The 24,882-nt window shown below is 63.4% G+C and overlaps 1 protein-coding gene across 2 annotated transcripts; it reads left to right on the forward strand.

Annotated features, from left to right (window-relative positions):
• The first annotated feature begins 800 nt into the window (after window positions 1-800).
• CBS (cystathionine beta-synthase) lies at window positions 801-20,109 on the forward strand. 2 transcript variants are annotated; one of them, XM_032865263.1, is made up of 17 exons: window positions 801-818; window positions 3,256-3,469; window positions 6,653-6,759; window positions 7,122-7,256; window positions 7,412-7,491; window positions 7,569-7,703; window positions 8,101-8,170; window positions 9,509-9,600; window positions 10,385-10,510; window positions 10,912-10,996; window positions 11,962-12,067; window positions 13,234-13,311; window positions 13,418-13,552; window positions 14,098-14,206; window positions 17,645-17,729; window positions 18,140-18,181; window positions 19,517-20,109. In XM_032865263.1, exons 2-17 carry the CDS (start codon window positions 3,264-3,266, stop codon window positions 19,654-19,656), a joined length of 1,731 nt encoding a protein of 576 aa, XP_032721154.1. In that variant the 5' UTR covers window positions 801-818; window positions 3,256-3,263; the 3' UTR covers window positions 19,657-20,109. The 2 variants fall into 2 exon arrangements, with proteins under 2 accessions (XP_032721154.1, XP_032721155.1); XM_032865264.1 differs by lacking the exon at window positions 18,140-18,181.
• The last annotated feature ends 4,773 nt before the right edge of the window (window positions 20,110-24,882 follow it).

Consider the following 24,882-nt stretch of genomic DNA (forward strand, 5'->3'; position numbering starts at 1 on the left):
ACCAGGGCCGGCGTGGGGGCACCTGGCGGACGGGATTCTGCGGAGCGTCTGCCTCGCGGCCGGACAAGCCCTTCCCCGCTCCGGAGGGCGCGCGTCTCATCGACAGAGCAAGCAGGTCACCACGTAAAACAGAACCGAGTACGGAGTGTCCGCACCCCTGGAGTCTGAGGTTCTGGTGGGGGGGTCCTGGGGACGGGCAGGGGCGGGGCGGGATCCGGGGAACCCGGGGAGAGGAGGGCAAAGGGGCTCCCGGCCGGCGGATGCGTGAAAGAGGAGCAGAAACCGCGACCAGGGCCCCGGTTGGGCACTGGGGCGGGGGAGGGGTGGGGTCCCGGCCCTGCGGCTGGGCAGTGGGGGCGGGGATCTTGGGGGCGGGGTCCCGGCCCTGCGGCTGTGCAGTGAGAGCGCGGAGTTGGGGGCGGGAGAGGGGGTGGGGTCCTGGCCCTGCGCCGGGGCAGTAGAGGCGGGCAGGTGGGGGCGGGGTCCGGGCCGTGCGCCGTGCAGTGGGGGCGGGGGCGGGGTCCCGGACCCGAGGCTGGGCAGGGGCAGGGAGTTGGGGGCGGGAGAGGGGTGCGGCGAGAGGGAGGGGCGGGAACAAGCGCGGCGGCGGGCGGGGCGCTCCGCACTCGGGATTGGCCGCGCGCCGGCCCCCGCCCCCGCCTCTCGGCCAATCGCCTGCGCGCACCGTCGGCCGCGGGGTCCCGGTGGCCCCGCAGTTCCAGGTTGGCGGCTCGGGTGAGCAGAGTCGGGCCCGCAGCTCCCGCGCCTGGACGCTCCCGCCCCGCGCCGCTTTCCCGCTTTCCCGCGTCCCCGTCCAGGTGAGCGCCCGCCGGGCCGAGACCCACCCCGCCAATGGGCCGGAGGCTCGGGCTGGGGTCCCGGGTCGGGGGCCCGGATCGCCCCCCCCCCGGAATTGCATCATCTCCAGCCGCACGCGGCGGAGCCGGGCTGGCGTCCTGCGCCCCGGGCCTCCCCGCTCCCGCGCGTCCGGGCGGTCGTGAAACTGTGGGTGCCGCGTGCACGCGGCCCCAGGCCTGCCCCCCGACTCCCGTGGCTGTGGAGCGAATGCGGTGGGGGCGCGGGCGGGGTGCGATCACTGAGTTTTCGCTGCATTTTTTGGACGGGAAAGGGCTGTTTCGCAAATGCTCCTTTCCCAGTTGTAGGAGGCGGGAGTAAATATTGACGGAGTTGCGTGGGCGGCACGTGAGCGGGTGTCCACGGGGGGAGGGGACGCAGGGTGGGGGGAGGATGCCCTGAAAGCCCCACTTCCCCGAACCCTAAGCGAGGTGAACGGCCGGACCTCGGAGTGTGGGGGGGCAAGGGCGGGAACGCAAAACTCGGAGCTCCTCCAGGTGACCTGGGCGTGCGTATCCCGGACTGTCCCTCCGGGCCTCGCTCTCCCGCCTGAAAACTCACACTTTAAGAGAGGAGTTTAGCACCCCTGCGCCCTTGACCCTGACCACCCCCACCCCCAAACACGGGGTCGACTGGTGCGTGTCTGCAGAGCTGAGGGTGCACTCGGGCCGTCCTGACCAGGGGAGGGGGGGGTCTTGCCGTTTAAGGTGAGGCGAGAGCCCGCCTCCGCAGGTGAGGCCCGCGGGTTCGGACCGCTCCCCGAGCGAGCGCGCGACCCAGTGCTTTTGGGGGCCACGGAGACTCGCTCGGCTTCCATCAGTGGACGCAGCTCCTACCGGGCCGCAGGTTGCGCCAGGCAAGGTCAGTCGCCAGAAAGGAGGTGCGGGTGGCCGGTCCGTGGCCAGTCCTGCGGCCCGTCCTGCGGCCCAGCGCGCACCAACCGGGCAGGGGCGCTGCTGGCCCCTCACGGTGACCCACGTTGGTGACGGGGGCTTCTGCAAGATGCAGGTCACCTGCCCACAGCCGACTCTGGCGACTGCTGGGGAACAGGCGCTGTTCTGCTTAGGTCTTTCCAAAAGGAGGAAGAAGGAGATCCTCGAGTGGGTTCAGGGAAGGTCTGACCCCAGTAGAAGTGCATGGTCCTCTTGAGGGAACCACCACTCTAAGGATGCCTCGGGGCAGGACAGCTGGGAGCTGGTTTCTCTCAGAATGCCCCAGGCTTGGGGGGAGCCTCGGCCCGCAGGATTCCCAAGGGGTATGACTTACAAAGGGTCCCAACCCTTTTAACTCCTTGCTGGCAGGCTCTGGCCTGGGTGTCTGTGGGGAGCCGCTAGGCTGGGCTGCATCAGGCCACCTGCGCTGGAGGAAGGAGACCCAGCTGGGCGGCCTCTGCCCTAGCCCATCACCTGGCCAGGTGAGCTCCAGAGGAGAAAGGGAGCAGGGGAGTGGATTTGCATCTCCATGAGAGGAACCCTGTGCACAGCTTCAGCCCAGTTTCCCAGGGGCCCCAGCCTTTTCACAGTGGAACTGCCCTACAGAGCTCTTGGGTAGCAGAGATGAGCAGGTCTGGGATCTGAGGTCCCTCCCGCTTCCCAGAGGAGCTGTGTGGCTGTGCGCAAGAGACGGCTCGGAGCCAGGTCCCCTACCATGAGCTTCTGGCAGGGACTTTTCCAAACCTACCGGATTCCAGAGTATTTTCATTTTTGTTTTTTAAGATTTTATTTATTTGACAGAGAGGGAGAGATCACAAGTAGGCAGGAAGGCAGGCAGAGGGAGAGGGAGAAGCAGGCTCCCCACAGAAGAGAGAGCCCAACGTGGGGCTCGATCCCAGGACCCCGAGATCATGACCTGAGCCAAAGGCAGACACTTTGCTGAGCTCCCCCCGTGGCCCTGATCTGCCCCCCCACAACCTTCCCTACAGATGCTGTTTGAAGCCCTTTTTACAACTTTGTGTTCAGGTTTGACAGTCACAGTCAAGATACCCGTCACCTCCACATAGGAACCCTTCTTTTCCCCCATGTACCCTCGTATTGAGAAGAAATTTGAAATTTTATTGCGTTTTCATAGCCCAGTAATATTTCTGTCTTGCGGGGATGCCGCGTTGTTTCTCCCGTCATCCGCGCCGACACCCGTCTTGTTGGCATTGTCGTCCGCCGCGAGCCGCGCTGCCACGGATGCGGTGCCTAGACACCCCCTTCCTGGTCGTTGGGGTCAGTCTGTGCCTGTGGGTAGGGCGCCGACCCGCATGGTGGGTCTGTGTTAACGTCTTGGGGAGCCACCGGGGCTGTAGTTGAAACTCGTGCTCGTTCCCACCCCAGGGGACCAGCTGGGCCCAACCCCCGGGTCTGGCAGCAGTGTTTAGAAAGGGCCTGAACGGACTTTGTCCCCTCCCTTTGGCAGATCCCAGCATGCCTTCCGAGACGCCCCAAGCAGACGGGTCCGCGGCATGCCCCCACCTCTCAGGGGCACAGCTGGGGAAAGGGAGCCTGGAGAAGAGGCCCCCGGGGGACAAAGAAGCCAAGGAACGCCTGTGGATCCGTCCCGATGCCCCAAGCAAGTGCTCCTGGCAGCTGGGCAGGCCGGTCTCCGACTCTCCGCATCACCACGCCACCTTGTAAGTGCCCGTGGACAGTTGGCAGTGGAAGGGAGGACTTTGTTTCCTGGGAGCCCCCTGGCCTGAGGTGTGGTCCCCCCTCGAAATCCCTCCAGAGGGCCAGTGAGCTGGGGCGGGGGCGCTGTGGGGAGGAGTGGGCCGAGGCTCAGAGAGGTCCGGGGTTCTCTGCACGGTAGCCCCGCACCTAGACCCGTGTGCCGCGAGGGTCGGCGCTGAGCCCGTAACAAGCCGCAGACTTGGAGCGACCTGTGGGGGAGACGTTTCCTGCGCCGTCACATGGGCCGCCCCCTCGTGTGGGAGGCCAGCCCATGGGCGTTGGTCATTAGGAACACGCCTGCGCAGTTCTGCATCAGGTGATGAACGCTTCTGATCGGGAAATATTTTCCTGCCTCGGGCCCCTTCGTGATTGGGCCGAGGCTGTCGCGTGGAGACTCGTTAGGCCTTTTATTGAGTATTGGATGTTTGCGATGATCTCGTGTGAATAACTGTCTGTAGAAAACTTTTTTTTCCCTAAGTTTTTTTTTTAAGATTATTTATTTATTTATTTGACAGAGAGAGATCACAAGTAGGCAGAGAGACAGGCAGAGAGAGAGAAGGAAGCAGGCTCCCCACTGAGCAGAGATCCCGATGTGGGGCTCGATCCCAGGACCCTGAGACCATGATCTGAGCCGAAGGCAGAGGCTTAACCCACTGAGCCACCCAGGCGCCCCAGAAAACTCTGTCTTTAACGAAAACGCACGATACCTGTGACCTGTTGTAGGTTTAGGAGATCTGTCTGTGGGAAAGGGAAAAAAAGAACAGAAGTCCCTGTTCCAGGATAAAAGCTGAGTGCGCTAAACCCCAGGGTTGTCTCGTGTCCTTGGAATAATCTCCCGGAAGCAGGACAGGTAGGTCCAGGATGTGCTCCCAGGCGTGTGCTCTTTGTCCCGGGGACGCTGCTGGACCAGCGCTCGTGATCCCCGGTTTGAACGTCAGAAGCGAGGGCTGGGGGGGTGCAGGCCTCTGCTGACGGAGATGAAGAATGTCCCAGAAGCTGCGAACAGACAAGTTTCAGGGCCGGGAGCGGAGGAGGCCACGTTGGCCGCTGCTGAGACGGGATGAGCTCTCGCATCCCAGGCAAAGCCCAGCCGTGAGCAGATGGGCCGTGAGGCTGGAGCGTGGTTGCTGGGGTCGGGGGTGGCGTGGTGGGGGGAGGGGAGGGGAGGCAGCAGAGAGAGACCCAGGTTCCTGCAGGCTCCCGAGCTCTAACTCAGAAAGCCCGGGGTGGAAAGGATGCTCTCTTCCCAGGCTGTGAGATAGTGTCAGACCTGCATCTCACACACCGGCCTGATCCATCCTCTTAAAAAGCCCTTAAGGGGCCGGTGTCCCCTGTGACGCTCGTTCCAGCTCAGACCTAGAGTTCCGAGGGTGTTGGGGCTGACCTGCCGGGAGAATGCAAGACCCCAGGGGCCCGGGGCCGGTGGAGCTTGGGGAGCCTCGGGTGAGGGTGCAGGTGTGCTGGGCTGGGTCGGGGAGAGAGCCGTGTCTGGATAGACTGAAGCCACAGGGACATCTGGGGGAGGGGATTCTAGATGGTTCCCAGGTGGAGTGGGCTTGGGAGGAGGGCCAGGGTGGGCACAGCGGTGAGGGTGTGCTTTACCCGAAGATGCTGTGGGGTTACCCTCCTGAAGGCCTCCAGGCTCGTCCCTGCTCGGTTCTCTCTCGGGCTCCTGCGCTGCTCACCTTGGGCAAGCTTCTGGGAGGCGGGGTTTGCCCCCAAGGCCTGGTGCTGAGTCAGGAACCCCAGGTTCTCCTGCCCAGAGGGGGTGGGCCTCAGCCCCTGCGGGGGGCAGGATGATTCAGGAGTAACTTTACCTCTGCGCCTTTGGCTAGTTGATGAATCAGCCCCTCTGACTCACTGAGGTCCTGGACTCCCTCCCAGGCCAAGGTCAGGAGCCCTGGGCCCCCAGCCAGGCTCGCCCTTCAGCCGCGCATCTGTGGTGCCTCTCTGCCTAGCTCGCCCCAGGGGGTGTCCTCTGAGCCTCTTGGAAGGCTGCAGTGGGAGGCTGGTTCTGGCTTGTCCAGGCCCCCGGGCTGGAATGCTGCCTCCTTAGGGCTTCCGGACCCCCTGGGAAGCTGGGCCCGACGGCGCTGGGCGTGGGGCCAGGAATCAGGCCACAGCAGGTTCCTGGAGCAGTGGACCTGCTGTGTCTGAGAACCCCAGAATGTGCGTGAGAGCCTGGGGTGTAGGAAGCGGCTGCATTTCTGGAAACTGGTCTGTGGGGCATATTCCCAGGTGAGCGTTGGGTGAGCACACCCTTGGCGCAGACGGGAAGAGGGTGCGGAATTGGCATCGGTCCCCGAGGGTGAGGATGGAGGAGTTCGTGGGGACCCTTCAGGAAGTGCACGTACCCTGGTTTGCACACCCGCGCCAGCTGGGCTGTCCACACCCGCCTGTCACCTGTCACCAGGTGGAGAATGGAGACAGGCAGCCAGTCGCCGGAATGTGAAGGGAGACAGCGGGTCCATGGTACGGAAACCCACACGGAGCTGGAGGCCCGCCTCGGAATTCACCCTGACCTTAGCCCCAAGGGCACCAGGGACTTCCCCACAGCCTTTGTGGTTTGCTTTTGAGCGTGGTGCTTCACAGCGCAGGGGGCTGGCATTGTCCAGAGGACGCCCGGTGTCCGGTACGAGCCCTTTGCAGCCACCGTCCCCGGTCTGGTGGGCAAACGGGCGGCCTGGGGCTCTGGGGTCGGCTTCAGTGCGTTCATCGAGAAGAGGAAAAGCAGGAGTCCTGGAGCTTGGGTTGAGAGAGGGAAGGAAGTGAGGGTCCCCAGAGAAGACTTCCTGAACGGATCGGCCGGGACCTTCAGCGTCCTTGTCTGGAAATAATGTGACGTGAGAACTTGTGGCAGCCTACGGAGGGGTCCTGCGTCCCTGCGCCCGGCCACCCTGTGACCCCCGCTGCTGAGGACACGACCTTGACGCGGCTGACCCCGCGCCGAGCTCCAGGCGGGGCTCGCACGGTCCTCCCGTGGTGTGCGTGCACACGCGGGTGTGAGTGTGCCTGTGGCCTTCCACCCCGCGTGTGGATTCTGTCCTCTTCGGACCCCAGGAAACCCCGTTCTTCGATTTGCTTCTTGACTTAAGACAACTTGCCGGACTGCCGAGACTGAATAATCATGGACTCCTCTGTTTTAGGGCAAAATCCCCCCAAATCTTGCCAGATATCCTGAAGAAAATTGGGGACACCCCCATGGTGAGAATCAACAAGATTGGGAAGAAGTTTGGCCTGAAGTGTGAGCTCTGTGAGTGCCTGGTGTCCTCTGTCCTGTGGTTGGCTCAGGGGGCACAGGGATGGGGGGGTGGACTCCCTGGGCCCCCCCACGGGGGCTTTCCTGGCCCGTCACCCTGCAGGGGCTCCTCAGGGGCCTTTGTCTTCTTCAGGGGGAGGGGCCGTGGGGCCAACAGGTGGAGGCAGGTGGGAGTTTCAGACCAGCCTCCTCCTCTAGGTGCAGGTGGGAGGTGGGAACGGAGAGGGGCTGATGTGCAGAATCAGCAGAGACCGTGTCTGTCCCCACATCCGGCCTGTATCAGAGCACGGGGCGGGGGTGGCGGGATTGGTGGGGGGCAGGGCCTCCTCCTCTGCTGATCCATCCTTGGCTCCCAGTGGCCAAGTGCGAGTTCTTCAATGCGGGCGGGAGTGTCAAGGATCGGATCAGTCTGCGGATGATCGAGGACGCCGAGCGGGCTGGGACTCTGAAGCCCGGGGACACCATCATTGAGCCGACGTCCGGGAACACTGGTGAGTGTTGGGACAGGCTGGGAGGGTACCCTGGCCCAGGGTGACCCGCTGCTGCATGCTGGCCTGTCTGGCTGGCCTCTTCCCTCGACCGTTTGCACCAGCTGCACCTGTCGCGGGGAGGGGGTGCCCCTCTCAAAAACCACTCCCCTCCCCAGGGATCGGCCTGGCCCTGGCTGCTGCCGTGAAAGGCTACCGCTGCGTCATCGTGATGCCGGAGAAGATGAGCACCGAGAAGGTGGGGGCAGGGGTCCTCCCCCTGGGGCCAGCCCTGGTTTCAGGGTGGGGGACGTGCAGGCCTCTGTTCCTCTGCAGGTGGACGTGCTGCGGGCCCTGGGGGCGGAGATCGTGAGGACACCCACCACCGCCAGATTCGACTCCCCCGAGTCGCACGTGGGGGTGGCGTGGAGGCTCCGAAATGAGATCCCCAATTCTCACATCCTGGACCAGGTGAGGGTGGGGCTGGAGGGCGGGTGTGCCCTCGGAGGTGGGGACCTCTGTGGGGGGGGAGAGAGTGCACTGGCGGCAGGGGTGCCTGGCCCGCAGGCAGGGGTGTCTCGGCCGGTCAGGCCCTGGGCTGGAACGGCCTGTGCGGGGGACCCTGGCAGTGCTGCATGGGTGTAAAACGCACAAAACCCTTTTCTCCGGACACTCTCTGTGTCACTCGCTTCCCTCCCGGGGCTCCCGGAGATGGGATTTTGTGTTCTGTGCCTGCTGAGGTTCCCAAAACTGCCGGTGCTGTGGCCACTGTCACCTGAGCTGCCAGGAGTGTCCCGGCTCTGTGCCGTGCGCCTCCCGTGCTGTGGCTGTGGCCCCTAGTGTGTCTGACCTCGCCGTCTTTGCGCAGTACCGCAACGCCAGCAACCCCCTTGCTCACTATGACACGACCGCCGAGGAGATCCTGCAGCAGTGTGAGGGTGCGTACCCCGTCCCGCCCCGAGGTCCACCTCCGCGGCTCCTACCCCTGCTTGCCTGGGAGTGTCTGAGTCCCTTATCCTCTCCCTGGTAAACTCCTATTTGTCCTTCAAAACTTAGCTCAGATGCTCCCACTCTGTGACATGCTCTGCCAAGCCTCTCCCTAGAGAGGTTTTCTCCCTCGGGTGTGCTTTTTTGGACTTTGCCTTTGCCTCTCCTCTAACACCAGGCACGAGCAGTCCTGTTTGTATGTCCAGCAGTGTGCCCTCCAGATGCGTAGCGTCTCCCGAGCTCAGGGAGCGCGTGTATCCCCGGCCGGTGCTGGATGCGTCCCTGGGCTCACGCTGTGCAAGGGCACTTGGCATCGAGCCCCGATCTGAATGGGTGGTGGCACCTGGGGTTGGTTTCCTTACCTTCGGGACGGACGGGAGCTTCCTTGAAGCCTTTCCACAAGTTCAGAGCCACGGCCCCAAGGGGCTATGGCGGTGTTTGCCGGCGGGCCGTTTCCCAAAGAGACTTGAGGGAGTCGTTGCGGGGCGGTGGGCCCTGCTGGCTTTCTGCTTGGAGTCTGGTGCTGGGCTTCCGTGCAGCCGCGTTCTGAGCCCAGGAGCCAGGCGGCGAGCTCCAAGCATTGGGTCACCCTCTCCCTTGGCAAAAACCCGCGTCTGCCCCGGCGTGCGTGCCCACGCGGACTTGTCTGCAGCCGTCAGAGCTCGCCCCTCAGCAGGCTGAGAGCGGGGGATGTTGGAGCCGAGCCTCAGGAACGTCCTCTGTCTCCTCTGTAACTCAATTTCCTTAGTCCTGTCCCCAGCCAGACTCAGCTGCCCAGGCCCCGTCCACCAGGGGCAGCCTCAGTGGAGGGATGCACGCCACTTTGGGGTTTCCGTGGCCGTGGGCCACCAACAGAGACTGGAATGAAGCCCCCGGGGTCACTCGCCGTGAACGCTTTCAGAGATCGGGCACTGTAATGAAAGGCTGTTGAAACATGAGAATCATTTCTCTGGAACTTTCCCATAACCAGCCTTCACTTGGGTTAGGTTTTCACGCGTTAGTAGGCGTGGGGGTGGGGTTGGAGGCTCCGTCGGTGAAGCGTCTGCCTTCGGCTCAGGTCATGACCCCAGGGGCCTGGGATCGAGCCCCATGCGGACTCCCTGCTCGGGGGGACCCTGCTTCTCCCTCTGCCTCTGTTGCTCCCCCGTTCTTGCACGTGTGCACACACGCGTTTGCTCTTTCTCTCAACTAAATAAATAAAGTTTTAAGAAAAGAGAAAAGGAAAAGGCGGGTGGGCCGGCTTGGTTGTGGCCCAAGGATGTTCCCCCTGACGCAGCTCCTCCCATCAGGGAAGCTGGACATGCTGGTGGCTTCGGCGGGCACAGGTGGCACCATCACCGGCATCGCCAGGAAGCTGAAGGAGAAGTGCCCAGGTTGCAAGGTGAGTGACCCCGGGGCTGCGGACGGGCGGGAGGTGGGGGCACGTGGATGCCGGCCCCGCCCTGAGACGCAGGCCCTGACGTGGGCGCGTCTCTCTCCTGCGGCCTCAGCCATAGCTGGAGGCGGACCCAACCCATCAGGCGTCCGGGCATCCAGCCCCCAGAGCAGCCTCTGCTTTAGGGCTGAGAGTTCCTGCCATTTCTGCTTCCAGCCTTATGTCCGGGCCGGTGTGTGTCTGTGCCGGTCTGGGAGTGGCCCGTGACCTACGTGCCCAGATGCTCTGGGGGTGGACGGTTGGCTTGGGTGGCTCCAAGGACTGTTCGAGAAGCTCTAAGTTCTTAGGCTCGGGTCCACATGTGTTGCACCTGGGAGGGCATCTGGATTTGGGGTTTAGCCCGGACCTAGGGAGGGGCTTGTAGAAACATCCAGCGGGTGGTCCATTCTCTGCCCTCTTGGCCCCACAGGCTTCAGCTGTCCCCACAGGGCCAGTCAGCGCTTTCCTGGCGCGCCCTGCCACCAGGTTCTTCCCTGGGAGGCTCCTTCCCCGACATGCCAGCCCCTCTGAGTGCCCCAGGGTGAATGTTTACCTTGGAATCTGCCCAAGGCTGGGGGCGTGGGTTCCTGGGTTTCCAGCTTGGCTTGAGGCCTGGGAAAGAGGCCGATGCCCCAGGGGCCAGTCTTGATCCTGTGCTTGCTGGGGTCGGGATCGGCCACCTGGGTGAAAGCCAGGCCTGGCCGGATGGGACCTGTGCCCAGCTCCGGCCCCAACGCCGCCTGCTCTGCAGATCATCGGGGTGGATCCTGAGGGCTCCATCCTTGCGGAGCCCGAGGAGCTAAACCAGACGGAGCAGACCATGTACGAGGTGGAGGGGATCGGCTACGACTTCATCCCTACGGTGTTGGACCGGTCGGTAGGTAGAGCCGGGCCGCCTCGGCGTAAGGGGCTCCAGCCCTCCGCGACGTGCGCCCTCGGACCGGCTTTCCTATGGAGGGGGCGCCGGGACGTGAGCACCGCTCGGGCCGGTGGGCGGAGCACGGTCTTGGCGGTCAAGGCTGGGTAACCGGCGGCACCGTACAGGAGTGTGCCGTGGCCTTGCTGGGCACAGACGTGGCCGTGGCCGGTTAGACCCAACTTATGTACCCATCAGGCCCCGCAGAGGGAGGGAGCTCCAGGTGCTTCGGGCAGGGGAGCGAGGCAGATGAGAAGGACCCCAGACAAGGCTCTTGAGAGGGTCTGGGCTGGGCCCCGTGGGGACATACGGGGGCACAGGGGGTGGGCCGCACCCCTCCAGGCCTTCGGTCCCGGCTGCAGGTGGTGGATCAGTGGTTCAAGAGCAACGATGAGGAGGCCTTCGCCTTCGCCCGCATGCTGATTGCGCAGGAGGGTTTGCTGTGCGGTGAGTGGGGCGCGGGCACCGGGGTGGGGGCGGGGTGGGCTGGCCCTCTGCCCGCTTCCAATCCAGGGGTGCGAGAGACGCCCTCCTCCTGGGGCTGCGGGGGGGCGGCAGCCGGGCTTCTCAGGTGCCGCCCGCCTGCCCTTCAGTGCTCGGTGGTCATCGTGCTCACATGAGGGCAGGAGGCCGGGGAGCGAGGAGCTCTGGGCCGGTGTTCCCGGGTCCCTACGTGCTCTGTGCTCTGTGTTGAACGGTCTTGCTGAGAATAGGGACGTGGCGCGCAAATCAGGGGCAGCGTGAGTGGTGAGGGCCTGGGGACACAGCAGACCCCAATAGCTTGACGGGAGAGGAAGTAGCCATCGCGTTCCTGGGAAAGTAGGCACCGGGGTCCAGGTGCGTGCCGGGCGTCTGCCTCCCACCTGGGTCCCCCATCCCGTGAGAAGAGCCCTGGCGATGCCATCAGCCATGCTGGGCTGTTCTGGGGGTGAGGCCAAGGCTCTTGGGACACTTGTGTTTGCAGTCAAGCCCAGCACTCACCTTGGAGTGGGGGCTTGTTGTCCACTGGAGTCCCCGGCCAGGAAAGGGTGCCGGGAACACCCTGGAGAGGCTGGAGGGCGTCTGTCACACGGGCCTTGGGGCAGAGGGAGGTGGGACAACACTCCCCACCAGCTCTCACGGTCCCCAAGGCCCCCGAGGGAAGCAGCTTGGTTTTGACCAGCTTCGGGATGGAGGGGACAGGCAGTGCACGTGCTCTGCGAAACCCGCCAGGGGGTCTCTGGGTTTCCCTGTGGCAGGGTCGAGTGAGGAAAGCCTGGGCCGACGCAGAGCTCAGTGGGTAAGAGAGGAGGGCAGGGGGCCCTGAGAAGCGGGGTGCTCTCCACAGAGGCAGCCACTGGTGACGGCGCCCCGGGGTCCAACAGAGCATGTCCGGGCACACATGCACACGTGCTCACGGTCCCGCTCCGCAGGTGGCAGCTCGGGCAGCGCCATGTCGGTGGCCGTGAAGGCGGCCCAGGAGCTGCGGGAGGGCCAGCGCTGCGTGGTGATCCTGCCCGACTCCGTTCGCAACTACATGTGAGACGCGCCCCCTCGTCCGCCCGGGTCGCCCCATCCTTCCCGGCCGCGCTCTGGCCCGCCACTGAGCCTCCCCTGACGTCTACAGGCAGAACGTGGTGGGGTGGGGGCCTGCACGACACCCGCAGGCCCTGTGTCCACCCTCCTGGTCCTTGGGGTCCCCTTGGGGTCTCAGGAGTCCGTGGTTTTTCCTCCTGTCTCGTCCCCACCTCGGGTCTTCTAGACACATTTGACAGTCTGGGCCTAAAGCATCTGTCGAGGGAGGAGGGGGACTGCGCCTCCCTGCTGGCCTCCATGCTCCCCTGTAGCTCTGTCCAGCCTCTGGCCAAGGCGCTCCCAGGGGGGGCTCAGATGGCCCCTTGGGACCTGGTGCGGAATGTGTGACCAGTGGCCTCTGAGACCCCTTCACCTTGTGTCCCGATTCTGCAGACCGTAGGCCCGGCTAATGGCCCCGGGCCCATGCGCTCTGCGGCGGGCTTGTGGGGGGCAGAGATCTAGAGATGCCCCCCTCCACCCACCAGACCCTCACCGTGTGCTCCGCAGCCCGGGGGCTGGGGTACGTGTCTCCGGTGCTCTCCCGGGGGCGGCATGAGTCATGTCTGGGCTCCTGCGGCCAAACCGCCTTGAGCTGGGCGGCTCACCTGCCCAGTCAGGAGGAGTGTCTGACTCCGTGAACTTGGCACGCTTGCCACGTGTGCGATAAAGTCTGAAGAGGGTGTGAGAGGAGGGGCGGGTGTTCGAGGGGAAGGCGGGAGGAGGGGCGGCTATGGGGGGGTAAATGCATAGGAGGTGCCCGTGGTGTGGCCGGTGTCCCTCACCCCCAGGAGGGTTGCGTTCTCTTTGTCCCCAAGTGTCAGGAGTGGGTTGGGGAGGAGGTGACCCTGTGGCCACGAGGGGCCTGCTGGCCCAGGTCCGGGGACGGGAGCTGCTGTGTCCTGTGCTCATTCAGACACAGACACGGGTTGCTGCTTGTCCAACTTTCTCACCGGGTCCCCGCAGGGGTCCCCCTTACCCTACAGCCTCGGCCGCAGCGGGGTCTCTGCTGGACCGTGGCATCCGGCGGGGGGTGCTGGGCTCTCTGAGCGCCCGGGTCCCCCCCACCCCCGTGTGGGCAGAGGAGCGGTGAGACCCTCCATGCAGACCCTGGTGACCTCGGATGCCCGCAGGTCCAAGTTCCTGAGCGACAAGTGGATGCTGCAGAAGGGCTTCCTGAAGGAGGAGGACTTCACGGTGACCAAGCCGTGGTGAGGACCGCCACCCCCGAAGTCCCCCGTGTGACCACAGGGCACATGCTCCTGGTCTCTGCCTCCCATGCCCCTGGTTCACGGCCCGCCCTGCACTGTCGTTCAGGTGGTGGCACCTCCGGGTCCAGGAGCTGAGCCTGTCGGCGCCGCTGACCGTGCTGCCCACGGTCACCTGTGAGCACACCATCGAGATCCTGCGCAAGAAGGGCTTTGACCAGGTGCCCGTGGTCGACGAGTCGGGGTCAGTGTCTGCAACCCCCACCCGGGACTGCACTCCGCACTGTGGGACGGGGCGGCCGCGGGGACCCATGCCGATGGGTCGGCGGCGGCTGCCGTGCACGCCGCAGCACGATTGGGGGCCCGATGGACGGGTGGTTGCTGCGCAGCCGCTGGGGCAGGGAGTGGGCCACGCGCACTCCTGCAGGCACGGCCCCCTGTCCCACGGCTCTCTTGCTATGCATCCCGGGGCAGGCGGGGGACACGCCAGGCCTGGCAGGCCATGCACAGATGACCCGCGTGCACAGGCTCCCAAGACGACCCCCATGACGAGTCCAGGTCCCGGGGTGGCCTCGATGCTGGTCAGAACGGAAGCCCCCAGGGGACCCAGTGGTTTGCACAGTCTGCGCCCCGTACGCCCTGCTTGTGCTGGCTGAGGCGTGAGAGGACTTGCGCCCTTGGCCAGAGGACACCGTCTGACGCCTAGGGCGGCCCCAGGCATGTTCTGCCCTGGGGAAGGAAGGGGTACCTGCCCTGAGCCCTGAGCCTGAGCCTGTCCCCCACCCCCAGAGCGATCCTGGGGATGGTGACCCTGGGCAACATGCTGTCGTCCCTGCTCGCCGGGAAGGTTCAGCCGTCAGACCAAGTTCGGAAAGTCCTGTACAAGCAGTTCCAGCAGGTACGAGCACCACGGGGCCAGCCGCGGAGGCGCCGCCGGGAGGGCACGCGTGGCCCCCGGGGGTCGGGAGCCAGCTGGGCTCGCGGGCACGCCTGTCCCATAAGACGAGGCCGCGCCTGTCCTGGGCACGCTCATGAGGAACACCTGGTGCGCCCGATGGTCTAGTGAGAACTGGAACATTCTGGGAACGCGCCAGGGCTGGGGGCACCCCGCGGGTGTCCTGAGACTGTGACAGGCCCCAACACGCCAAGGCCCGAGCACTCTGGCCTCCACCTGGCGGTGAGGGGAAGGTGGGCCGTTGACTGCTCCACGTGAGAGGCCCGGGGGTCGGGGGTCGGGGTCGGGCCCCAACCCGGAGACGAAGGTGCTGCTCCCCTCCCCCAGCACGCGGCCGGCCCACCGGAATCCAGTATTGCTTCCACCTCCACCGCGTCTCTCGGGGCCTGCAGAGCCTCCCCCCCCCCACACCACCCCCAGGAGAGCTCGCCACCCCCCGCCTGGATCCCCACCCCCCTCCCCGCTGAGTCCGCCTGCTTCCTCCAACCGTGAGCACCCCGCTGCCCCAGCCTGCCCCTCCTCGCAGTCCCCAAGCCCCTGGCTCCGGTCCAAGTGTGCTTCCGTCCGCGAGTGCCGTGAGGCCGCCTGGCCTCCATGCCCCTGAGCCTGGTGTCCTGTGCGAGTGGCTGGCCAGCCCGGCTGAGCACTGGTGGCCTGTCCACGGGCCCCACGGCCACCAGCTATCGAGCTCCCTCCTTTCCATCTCGGGAAGTAGGACTGCCGCGCGGTGAGCACGTCCACATATCCCAGTTCGCAGTTGCGACAGAACACCGTCACCAGTCACCCCGAAGGCTTCCCACACTCTCTGACCCCTAGCGCCACGGAGGCCACGCCCATCCTGTCCTCGCGGGTGGCGTGTGCCACGTGTCCGGCTGCTTTTCCACAGCTCACTGATTTGTTCTCCATCCGCAGGGGGCCGCACACCTGGTCGGTCCCCTCCCTGCTCACGGTCTGTCCCCTCCCGGCTCCACTGCATCTCAGTCCTTTTGGGGTTGATTCCGTGGGCGCCTGGCCCCTCCCTCAGCAAGTGGCTGCCCCTGTGCCGTGGCCTTCTGCAAACCGGTGTGGCTTCCCTGCCTCTCACTGTTGGGGGGTCTCTGCACTGGTGGCCGCTGTGGTTTGTGCATGCGCGTTGCTGGCAGAGCCTGAGGATGGACAGGCAGAGCGGGGCTGCCACCTGCCCCCCAAGTCTGTTTTGTTCCCTCCCTTAGAGGCCACACCGGCAGGCCTTTGCCTTCATAGCATGGCCGAGCCCTGGGCAGGGCCCCCCACTGGCTCTGCTGCTTTTAGGACCCTCAGTGTCTCTGTGGGGACCCCAGTGTCTTGCCACCCAGATGCTGGGCAGGGCCGGCGGGAGCAAGCCACGAAGGGGCCCTGGCATGCCCGCTCCACTCTGGGCACCACGGTGCCGGCACAGATGGAGGCAGGATGTCGTCCTTTGCCAGGCATGCGAGGCTTCCGTGGACCAGATCCTGTCTGGAGGCGAATGCAGGGGCCACGGGATAAAGCCTGGGTGGGACCCGTGTCGCGGGCACCCGGCAGCAAGCCGCGGCCGCCCCAACTCCCTAGCTCTCCCTGACCCCCGCGGTCGTCTTGGCCATGTCACATTGGACCTGCCGAGGCGCGTTCCGGGGCACTTGGCTCCTGCAGGCCAGCGCTGCCATGCTCGGCCTTCCCCGGCGCCCGGCGTGGCTAGGGTGGGGCCCCGCTGACCCTTTCTGCCCAGCCCCGTGAGCACGCGTCCTCTCACGGGAGGTCGCCCCCGTCACCGGAGCCAGATGGGAAGGGCACCCGGCTAGGCTCCGGCGTGGCCAGCCGGTTTGGAAATCAGCTGGGCTTGTGCAGCTCGCATCTGATGGGGACGCCCTCGCTGTGTGGCTGGAGAGGGTCATGCAGCCCCGTGGCCCCTCACAGGGAACGGACGCCCACGTGAAAGACTTTCCAGGGATCGTGAACAGATGACCCGAGTGCATGGCTATCGCCAAGTGACCCTTGGGGCTGGGCTGCGGGTGCCCCGACTTAAGTCCCCTTCTGAGAACCTCGCGGTGTGTCCTTGTGGGGAGAAGACCCCGCCGGAGGGCCTCACAGTGCTCCCCTCTCCCTCCGGGCCCCTTAAAACTGGTAAGAGCTTTCAAAGGGCATGAGTTCGACTCCCAGGGAGGTCGCCTTCGATCACTGCGAACATCATCTCCCCGGGAGGGACGAGTGTGACGAGCCCCCACCAGGTCAGGGAGCCCCAACCCAGAACAGCGTCCTCAGACTGATTTCTAAACGAACGTAGAGTCTGGGGCCAGTGAGGCCTCTCGCTGACGGCACACATCTTCCCTCTGGACGTGAGGTCACATGGCTCTCTGGCTCCCAGGCGTTTGGGCCAGGAAACCTCATTTCAGGTCTTTCCTGAGGTGTGACGTTGGGTACTTGGGGGGACGCAGGTCCGGGCAGCCCTTCCCAAGGGGCTGGACCCGCCTAGACCTGGGTGCAGGGTTAGCCAGTGGTGAGCTGTGGACTGAGCGGGGTGACAGGCCTGGAGTTGGGGACCACTGTGGGCCGGCCTTGTCACCCCCGCCCCGGAGGACCAGGGTCTCCGTGCCATGGCTGGACTAATGTCCCCCCTCCCGCTTTTCCTTCCTGGATTCTCTGTCCACTCTGTAGTCCCCCGATTCCCTTCCCCATCTCGTCGGAAACACGCTTCTGTGAAGCCGCACGGAGGCGTGTCTGCTTGTGTTCGCGTTTGAAAGGTGGACCCGAGTGTCCTCGTCCTTTCTCGCCGGGGGTTCTCCTCCGTCTCGGGCGCCCAGTGTGGCACTGAGTTCCCACGTTCCCCTTCTCCGCACCGTCTCCTTTCGTGAAGTCCGTGCTGGTGTCCGTCTGTCGCGATGCATGACCGATGTCTGTTGTTCATAGAGGCCGGCTGAGGTGGGGGTTCTGTCTTGGTCTCCTGGGGTCTCCGGGCTGTGACCGGTGCCTCCGTGCCGGTATCCCGCCGAGCGATACTGCGTGTGAGCCCCCCCCCACTGGCTTGCCTCTCGTCTTTTCACCGTTTCGCCTTTCCCAGAATGGCCAGACCGGATGGGGCTCAGACCGTGGGAAGCTCTGCTGGCCGCTTCCATGCAGGGTTGGGTACAGGACGTCCTGTGTCTTTCCAGGGACTGGTGGCCCGTCTTCATGTCTGCTCACGTTCGTTGTGTGGTCCTCTCCATCCTGTGTTGTATTTCTGACTCAGCGAAAGGCTGCAGGGGGCCTTCTGGGGGCGGTGTCCGGCCTGGCCTAGGCTTTGCTGCCTTCACTTGGACGGCCAGGCAGGCAGGGCCCATGGGGGTGGCAGCTCTCCGGCTCCAGCCGGGCTGCCCCCGTGCACATCGAGCACCGCTTCTCTTCCAGATCCGCCTGACAGACCCGCTGGGCAAGCTCTCGCACATCCTGGAGATGGACCACTTTGCCCTGGTGGTCCACGAGCAGATCCAGTGTGAGTAGGGCCGGCTCCAGGCTGGGCTGGGACTGGGGTGGCGGGAGCCCTGCGGGGCGCTGGCCACCACGGCCCGACCCCAGGTTCCGTGCACCTTCCTGCCGTAAGCTGTGTGGGGCAGGAAGGCCCTCGTCCCTCGAAGGGCATCTGGGAGTTGGTGGGGAGCCGACCTTCAGCCTCCACTGGCCTTGGACTGTGGCTCCGAGGGACCCCCCTGTGGGCCTGCCAGGGGGTCCGCCTCTGGGGAGGCCATGGGGCTTTCGGACTGCCGGTCCAGTTCTGGTGACGACGAGGCCTGGGGAGGTGAGAATCGGGCAGGGCCTGGAATCTGCCCACCCTCCCAACAGAGGGCTGCTCTTGGGGCCGGAGCGGCCCCGAGTCTAACCCCTCTCCCGTCCTTGGCTCCACAGCACGGGACCTGGCCTTGTCGGGCATGGTGGGGGGGCCCGCAGGTATGTACGCCCCGCCTGCCCCGAAGACGGCTCGGGGTCAGAATCGCAGTCTCTGAGGTCAAAGGAGGGTGTCCAGGGTCCTGGAGCCCAAGCTTGCGTGCAAGGGTTCCTCCTCCTGGTGTCACATTTACTCCTATCTGAGCATCTAGTAAAAACAAAACAAAAGAGAAAGAGCCAGGAGGTCCAAGTTCAGGGTCCAGGAATGAAGTTTCTTAGAGTCGCACTCAGCAGCGCTTCCTGCCATGTCGGCAGAGCCGAGCGGTCATCACGGACCGCGTGGCCCTGGCACGCCTTGGCTGTGGGCGAGTTTCTCCTGGAGGGCCCTGTAGGGCGGGTCCCAGAGGCGCCTGCCGACCCCCTTTGCCTGTGCTCCCTGCAGTGCACAGGGCTGGCTCTTCTGGGTTCCACATGTTTCTTCCTGAGGTGCCTGGCCCCCCGGGCCTTCCCGACCCCCGCCCTCTGTGCCCTCTGCCCTCAGTGGCCACACACAGTGGTGCTGGGCAGAGGTGGGACCTGGCCCTTCCCGCCCGCTCCTCGGCTCTGCTGGTCCTCCGTGTGTCGCTCACGGCTTTCCAGGGACACCAGCAGCATGTCTGGATGTAGGGAGAGGTTCGTGTCAGAAACTGGCTCACGTGACTAGGCCGGCAGGTTCCAGGGCTGCAGGGTGAGCAGGCAGGCCTAGGGCCCAAGAAGAGCCGATATCTCAGTTTGAGTCCAAAGATAGGAGCTTCTCCTCTTACTCGGGGCATTAGCCTTTGTGTTCTGTTCAGGCCTTCAGCTGATTAGGTGTGGCTCACCAGGCCAGGGAGGGCATCTGGTGTACGCCGTGGACCCCATCAAATACCTGGGCTTGCCCAGACAGCCAGAATACATGTGACCAAATATTTGCGCGCCCTGTGACTTAGCAAAGCGGACACGTGGAATTAACCATCCCCCAAACCCTCTGCCCGTTGGCAGCACAGTGCAGAAGCCACCGAGAGAGAGGGACCCGGGTCTGACGACAGCCCAGAGCTGTGAGCTGGTGTGGTTTGTAGGTGTGGGCAGGGTTGGAACTTAAGGCCAGAACACAAGCACCGGCCACCAAGGGGGCCCTGCAGAGGAAGTAGTGGGACGGGGCGTCCGGCCCAGCAGACCTGGTGGAGGGAAGCCAGGACCCCGCTCTGTGTGGCTTCACCCAGATGGCTCATGTCGGAGGACCGCGGCTGTTGGGGTCGGCTTGGGCGCTCCTGGGGGGGGGACACTCAGGCACCGGCTGGGCCCGGATGTGGGCAGGGCCATGTGTCCCCAAGTGCACACCGAGGCACCTTTACACTGTCCCGCCTTCTTCGTCCTCAGACCATAGCGATGGGAAGTCCAGCAAGAGGCAGATGGTGTTTGGCGTCGTCACGGCCATCGACCTGCTGAACTTCGTGGCTGCTCGGGAGCGGGAGCCGAAGACAAAGTCCGGGCCTGCCGGGGCCACCGTACAGCTCTGACGCCACCTGCGGGGGTCCGTGCTCTGTGGCTTCTGACCGCCCGAGCGCACACCCCGTGACTGCCGACTGCCTGCCGCTGGCTCCGCTCTCCCGTGATGGGCAACAGGGAAGGTGGACGACGCTGAGCCCGCGGCCGGCAGGAATGTTCATTCCCCTTTACTAATGCCTGGCTACCCTGTGGGTCTATTTATGGTTTGTTAGAGTAGATGGCTTTAACTTTCTTCTAACCCGTTTCAACACGAAAATCCGAGTAGAGCCCAGCCAGGTGGAGGCACCCATGCGACGACAGGAGCAGCGCGGGTAGAAGCTGCAGCAGGTGCTTTTTCTCGGTCCCCCCGAGGACGGGGAGCAACAGAAAGGCGTCTGGGGAAGTGGGGTGCGTGCGAGGCCCCTCACACGCAGCAGGGTCTGCTTGGGGCTGGGTCGCTCAGAGGGACTTGTCTGGGGTTTTCTGATTGAATGTTATGGGAATGTCACCTCAATCAGTTTAAAAACGTCCTGTTCTCAGGGTCATGTAGCCAGTCCCCTCCCCGGCCTCTCTGGCCGCTGCTGGCCTGCTTTGTGTCCCGTGGGTCTGTCTGGATCCATCACATAAATGGAATCCTGTGGTTCAGCCTTCCGTGTCTGGCTTCTGTGGCTCAGCGCGACGCTTCTGGAGCTCACCCGCACGTAGCGGGCGGCTCTTCTGCTTACGTCCAAGTGACTTTCTTCCGCGCCGCAGGACACGGCTCATCCCTTTGGGCACGGCGGGCGGGTGTCTGGGTGGTTTCTGCTGCCGGGCTACCGTGACCCCCAGCGTGTGCCCGAGTATTTGTCTGCGGGTCGGCTTTGAACTCTCTGGTTCTGCACTGGCCAGACACCGCTGGGTCACGTGATAATGCTGCACGCGCATGTGCGTGTGTTAGTGTGTGTGCATGTGCGCGTGCGTGTGTGCGGCTCCCACCAGGCTGTTGCGCAGCAGCGGCGCCCGCTTCCGTCCCTGCCGCCCGCCCGCCGTCCTCGGGGTTCCGGTTCCTCCATGAGCTTGTCCACAGTTGCTGGGCTCTGGCTCCGGGCGTCCGGCCTGTGTTTCCCCAGTGACTGGTGACGCTCAGCATCATTATGCTCTTTGGTCGGTCGTAGGTCTTGGCAGAACTGCCTGTAGTTCTGTGGCCATTCCTCACTGGGGTTGTCTTTTGTTGTCCAGTTGGAGGACTTCTTTATATATTTTTTAAGATTTTTATATATTTTTTTTATTTGGCAGAGAGAGCGAGAGAGGGAACACGAGCAGGGGGAGTGGGAGAGGGAGAAACAGGCTTCCCGCCGAGCAGAGAGCCTGATGCGGGCTCGATCCCAGGACCCTGGGATCATGACCTGAGCCGGAGGCAGACAGACGCCCAACAACTGAGCAAACCAGGCGCCCTTGTTTATATATCGTGGATACCAGACCCTTATCTGATTGTGACTTGCAAAGGTTTCCGCCCATTCTGTGGGTGACTGTTCCCCTTCTAGCGTACAACACCTTCAGCTTTGACGAAGTTCAGTTTCTTTCTTTCGTTATCTTTGCTCTTATACGTACAAACCCACTGCCAGATCCAAGGTCATGATACTTTACACCTGTTTTCTTCTAAGACTTTCATAGTTTTAGCTGTCATATTTGGTTTATTAACCCATTTCGAGTTTTTATACAGGGTGTGAGGTAGGGATCCAGGCTTTTTTTTTTTAATGTGGATGTCTGTCTGTTAGAGGGTGTCCCCCATTGAATGGTCTTGGCGTTGAAAATCCGTAGATGGAAGTGTTTATTTCTGGGCTCTGAACTCTCATCGGTCAGTAGAGCCATCCTTAGGCCAGTACCACACCATTTTGATGACTGTAGCTTCGATAGTAAGTTTTGAAATCAGGAACTGTGAGCCCTCCAGCTTTTGTTCATTTTTACTATTATTTTGGAAATCATGGTGTATTTTGATCTATTTTGCTTCATGTTTCCTGTGCTTGGAATTCTTTGAGCTTCTTGGATTCCAATATTTGACTAGAAACAGTTCCAGAGAGAAAAAGGGAAACAGGGAAAGAAATCACCAGCGAAGGAATTCAAGACCCTTCCCAGACTAAAAGACATGATTCTGTAAGTCGAGGGGGTCATCCCGCACCCCGCACCGTGGATGGGGAAGGACTCGCACAGGTAACATCACTGTGAGATGTTTGGTCACTGGGGACAGGATCCGAAAGCAGCTTCCAGAGGTGGGTGAGGAAACCCAGTTCACCTAGAAAGTCTGGGGAGGAGGAAAGCGTCTGACTTGATCTCTAGCTTGCGGAGGCTGGGAGACAAGGGAGCAGAGCCTAAAAACATCTGGAACGGGGAGTAATACAGGCCAGGCCCTCCCTTAACAGCCAGGTGGGGATGCAGACCTTTCCACCCAGGCACTGGGAGAGGTGCTCCCCCCAGCAAGCTCCAGGTCACCCCGAATGGTTGGGGGGGCAGGTCCTTGACAGGGCTAGTCGGCCATGGGCTGTAGCAGGACAGACGGCTCCAGGGGGCGCTCGGAGGGGAGGGAACATCAGAGGCCTGCAAACATCCAGTCACGAGGCTGGTAGAAAGTAGGGGTTGCTTTCGTCCCTAGGAAACACGACAAAAAGGCAATCTGAATGAAGACCCCAGCCCAGGCTTGGGGGTGCCAGCCTTCCTGCCCTGCAGTAAAGAATCTGTAATTTCTGTTCCTCAGAGGCTTAACTGCTGGGGCGCCTGGGAGTCTCCGTAGGTTGAGAGTCTGCCTTTGGCTCAGGTAATGATCTCAGGGTCCTGGGATCGAGCCCCGCATCGGGCTCCCTGCTCAGCGGGGAGCCTGCTTCCCTCTGCCTCCCCTGCTCGTCTTCTCTCTCGCTCGCTCTCTCACGCTCAAACAGAATCTTGAAAAAGAAATGTAACCCCTCACAGCCTACCACTGACCAGAAGGCTTGCTGGTGACATACACCGTTAACACGTGATCTGTTCCATTTCTGCTGTATTTTTACACTAAACGAAGCTGTAGGTTATTTAAAAAATACACGTACAGACTCGACTACGGAGAAGAATCCATGGACAGGCGATCCTCGCGGTCCGAGCCCGTGGTGTTCGCGGGTTTGCTGTCCGAGGGAGGCAGGCACGGTGCCGAACACAGCTGGGCTGGGAGTAAGGGCTGCTTCCTAAAACCCAGAAACACTGAGTGGAGATCCACACAAACGTTACCATAAACCATAGGAAGGGGTTCTGCGCTGGTGGGAGGGGCCCGGGGGCAAGGGGGTCCGCACCCCTGCAGAAGGATGTCACTAGATAACAAGGAGTAGGGCGAACGAGGGTTTGGAGCCACACGGGCGAGAGGCACGGGCTGCGGCCGGGGGACTGAGCCGCTGTGTCTCGAGGGCAGCCTGGCACTTGGGAGTCTATATCCAGGCTGGGGTGGGTCTGGGACTTGCTCCTGTTCGTGGTAAGCCGCCTGGAACTCGGCCTGGATCGGAGCAGAACAGTGATTTAAAAAAAAAACAAAAAACCTTTTTACACACGAAGCCAGTAAAGATTAGTTTCTAGACAGAAAGGAAAGTATCTTGGTTACGTTTCTGAAACTCGGTAGTCATTGTATTAGGCTTCTGTGAACCAGGGACCAGATGGAGAGGACAGTCCTGTCTGGTGGCCCCTTTTCTGTCACAAGACTCCCAATGGGTCAGCGGGTCACTTTCCCAAACAATGCCCGTACTGGACAGTCCAGCACCGTCACAGCCTGCTCCCTGGGGACCACGGGCTAGACTGTAGGACAGTGAGCTCTCTGTGGAGCTCTGAACCTCTGCTCCCCTGGGCACCCCAGCTGGGGCCTGGCCTCGGGGTCTGCACCCCAGGGCTGGTGGGAATACACCTCCTCAGTGGGCCTTCAGTCTTGTCAGAAGCCCGCCTGCCCGGGCTGCCCACCCTGGCTGCGGAAGCTGGCAGCCCCCTGCCCTGCGGCCTGGCCCTCGTTCCTCCCCTGAAGGGCTGGGGACCCAGGGGACGGTACCTGGGGCCACGTGAGGTTGTGCTCGGAGAAAGTCAGGAGCTTCCCAGCCAGGGCTCAGGAGCCCCCTTCCAGCCTGTCCCAGGCTGTCCCCCGCCGTCACCCTCAGATACTGCTTCTCTGGAGCCGCAGGCCTTGCACGACAAGGCCTCTGTTGCTGGCGCACTGCCCTCCTGTGCCCGCGTCCCCTGGCCCAGAGCAGCAGGTGCCACCTGACACACAGTGATAAGCAGCTCCCTGCTCAGGAACACCTGGTCCCTAAGCGGGAGGTCCCCACGCCGCTCTGCACATGGCTGACCGTGGTGCGCACAGGAGGCTGCCCTGCCCGCGGGGCTGAACTCTGGGGCGCGGCCACCCCTGCCTGCGAGGGAAGCTGGACTTTGGGGTCGTTCGTCAGGGGGCCGTAGGCTCAGCTTAAAAGGGCAGTGGTGGGGGTGTCAGTCCTAAGGAACAAGAAAGATCAAACAGGCGGTGGGGGGGGCACACCCTGCTCTTTCCCTTTATAAGGGAACCTGCACAGGTGACAGCTGGCTCAGGACACTAGTGTCCCAGGGGCGCCAGCGGAGCTCCGGGGCTCCACGTGAGCGTCCCACGTGGCTGGCAGACCCCCTCCTCCCGCCAAGTCCGGCCGGGGAACTCGGATCGCTCCTGGCCCTGCCCACAGGTGAGCACTTTTCTGCACTGTGGACCTCCTCGCCTCCTGGCACGTCCCGGCGAGACACAGCCCACCTTCCCGGCTGCAGAAGCGCCGCTCGCTCTCCCAACATCCTTTGCAGCGGGATGCAGGCACCGGACGGGCTTGGGTGATCAGACGCCACCCCATGCCGCCAGGAAGGAGAACGTGGCGCCCCCCGCAGGATCTGGGCGTGGAGGGCAGCGCGGCTGCATCCATGGTGGGGGTGCGGCATGGTGTCTGCCCCACTCCCCGGGGCGACCAGCGGCAGTGGCTTGGCGGCTGGCCTGACCCCGGTCCTCTGGCTCTGGGACCACTGGAGTCTGGGCTTCCCAGCAGTGTCCTTCTTGCCGAAGGATCCACTGTCTCTTGCCAAGAAGCGCCAAGTGGGGACGTTTCCTCCATGGCCACCTAGGGATGGCCGCAGGCTCAGTCCCTTCTCCCATCCTCCATGACACTCTGACCAATGCTGGAAAGACTCCGGCCCCGAAAAGCCCCTCCTGGGCGTTGTCACCTGGGCTTCAGGTAGCGTCAGTCCCACTGCACCCCTCGGGA

This window comes from Lontra canadensis, unplaced genomic scaffold, assembly GCF_010015895.1.
Source record: "Lontra canadensis isolate GAN:19392208 unplaced genomic scaffold, GSC_riverotter_1.0 scaffold29, whole genome shotgun sequence".
NCBI classification, from domain to species: Eukaryota; Metazoa; Chordata; class Mammalia; order Carnivora; family Mustelidae; genus Lontra; species Lontra canadensis.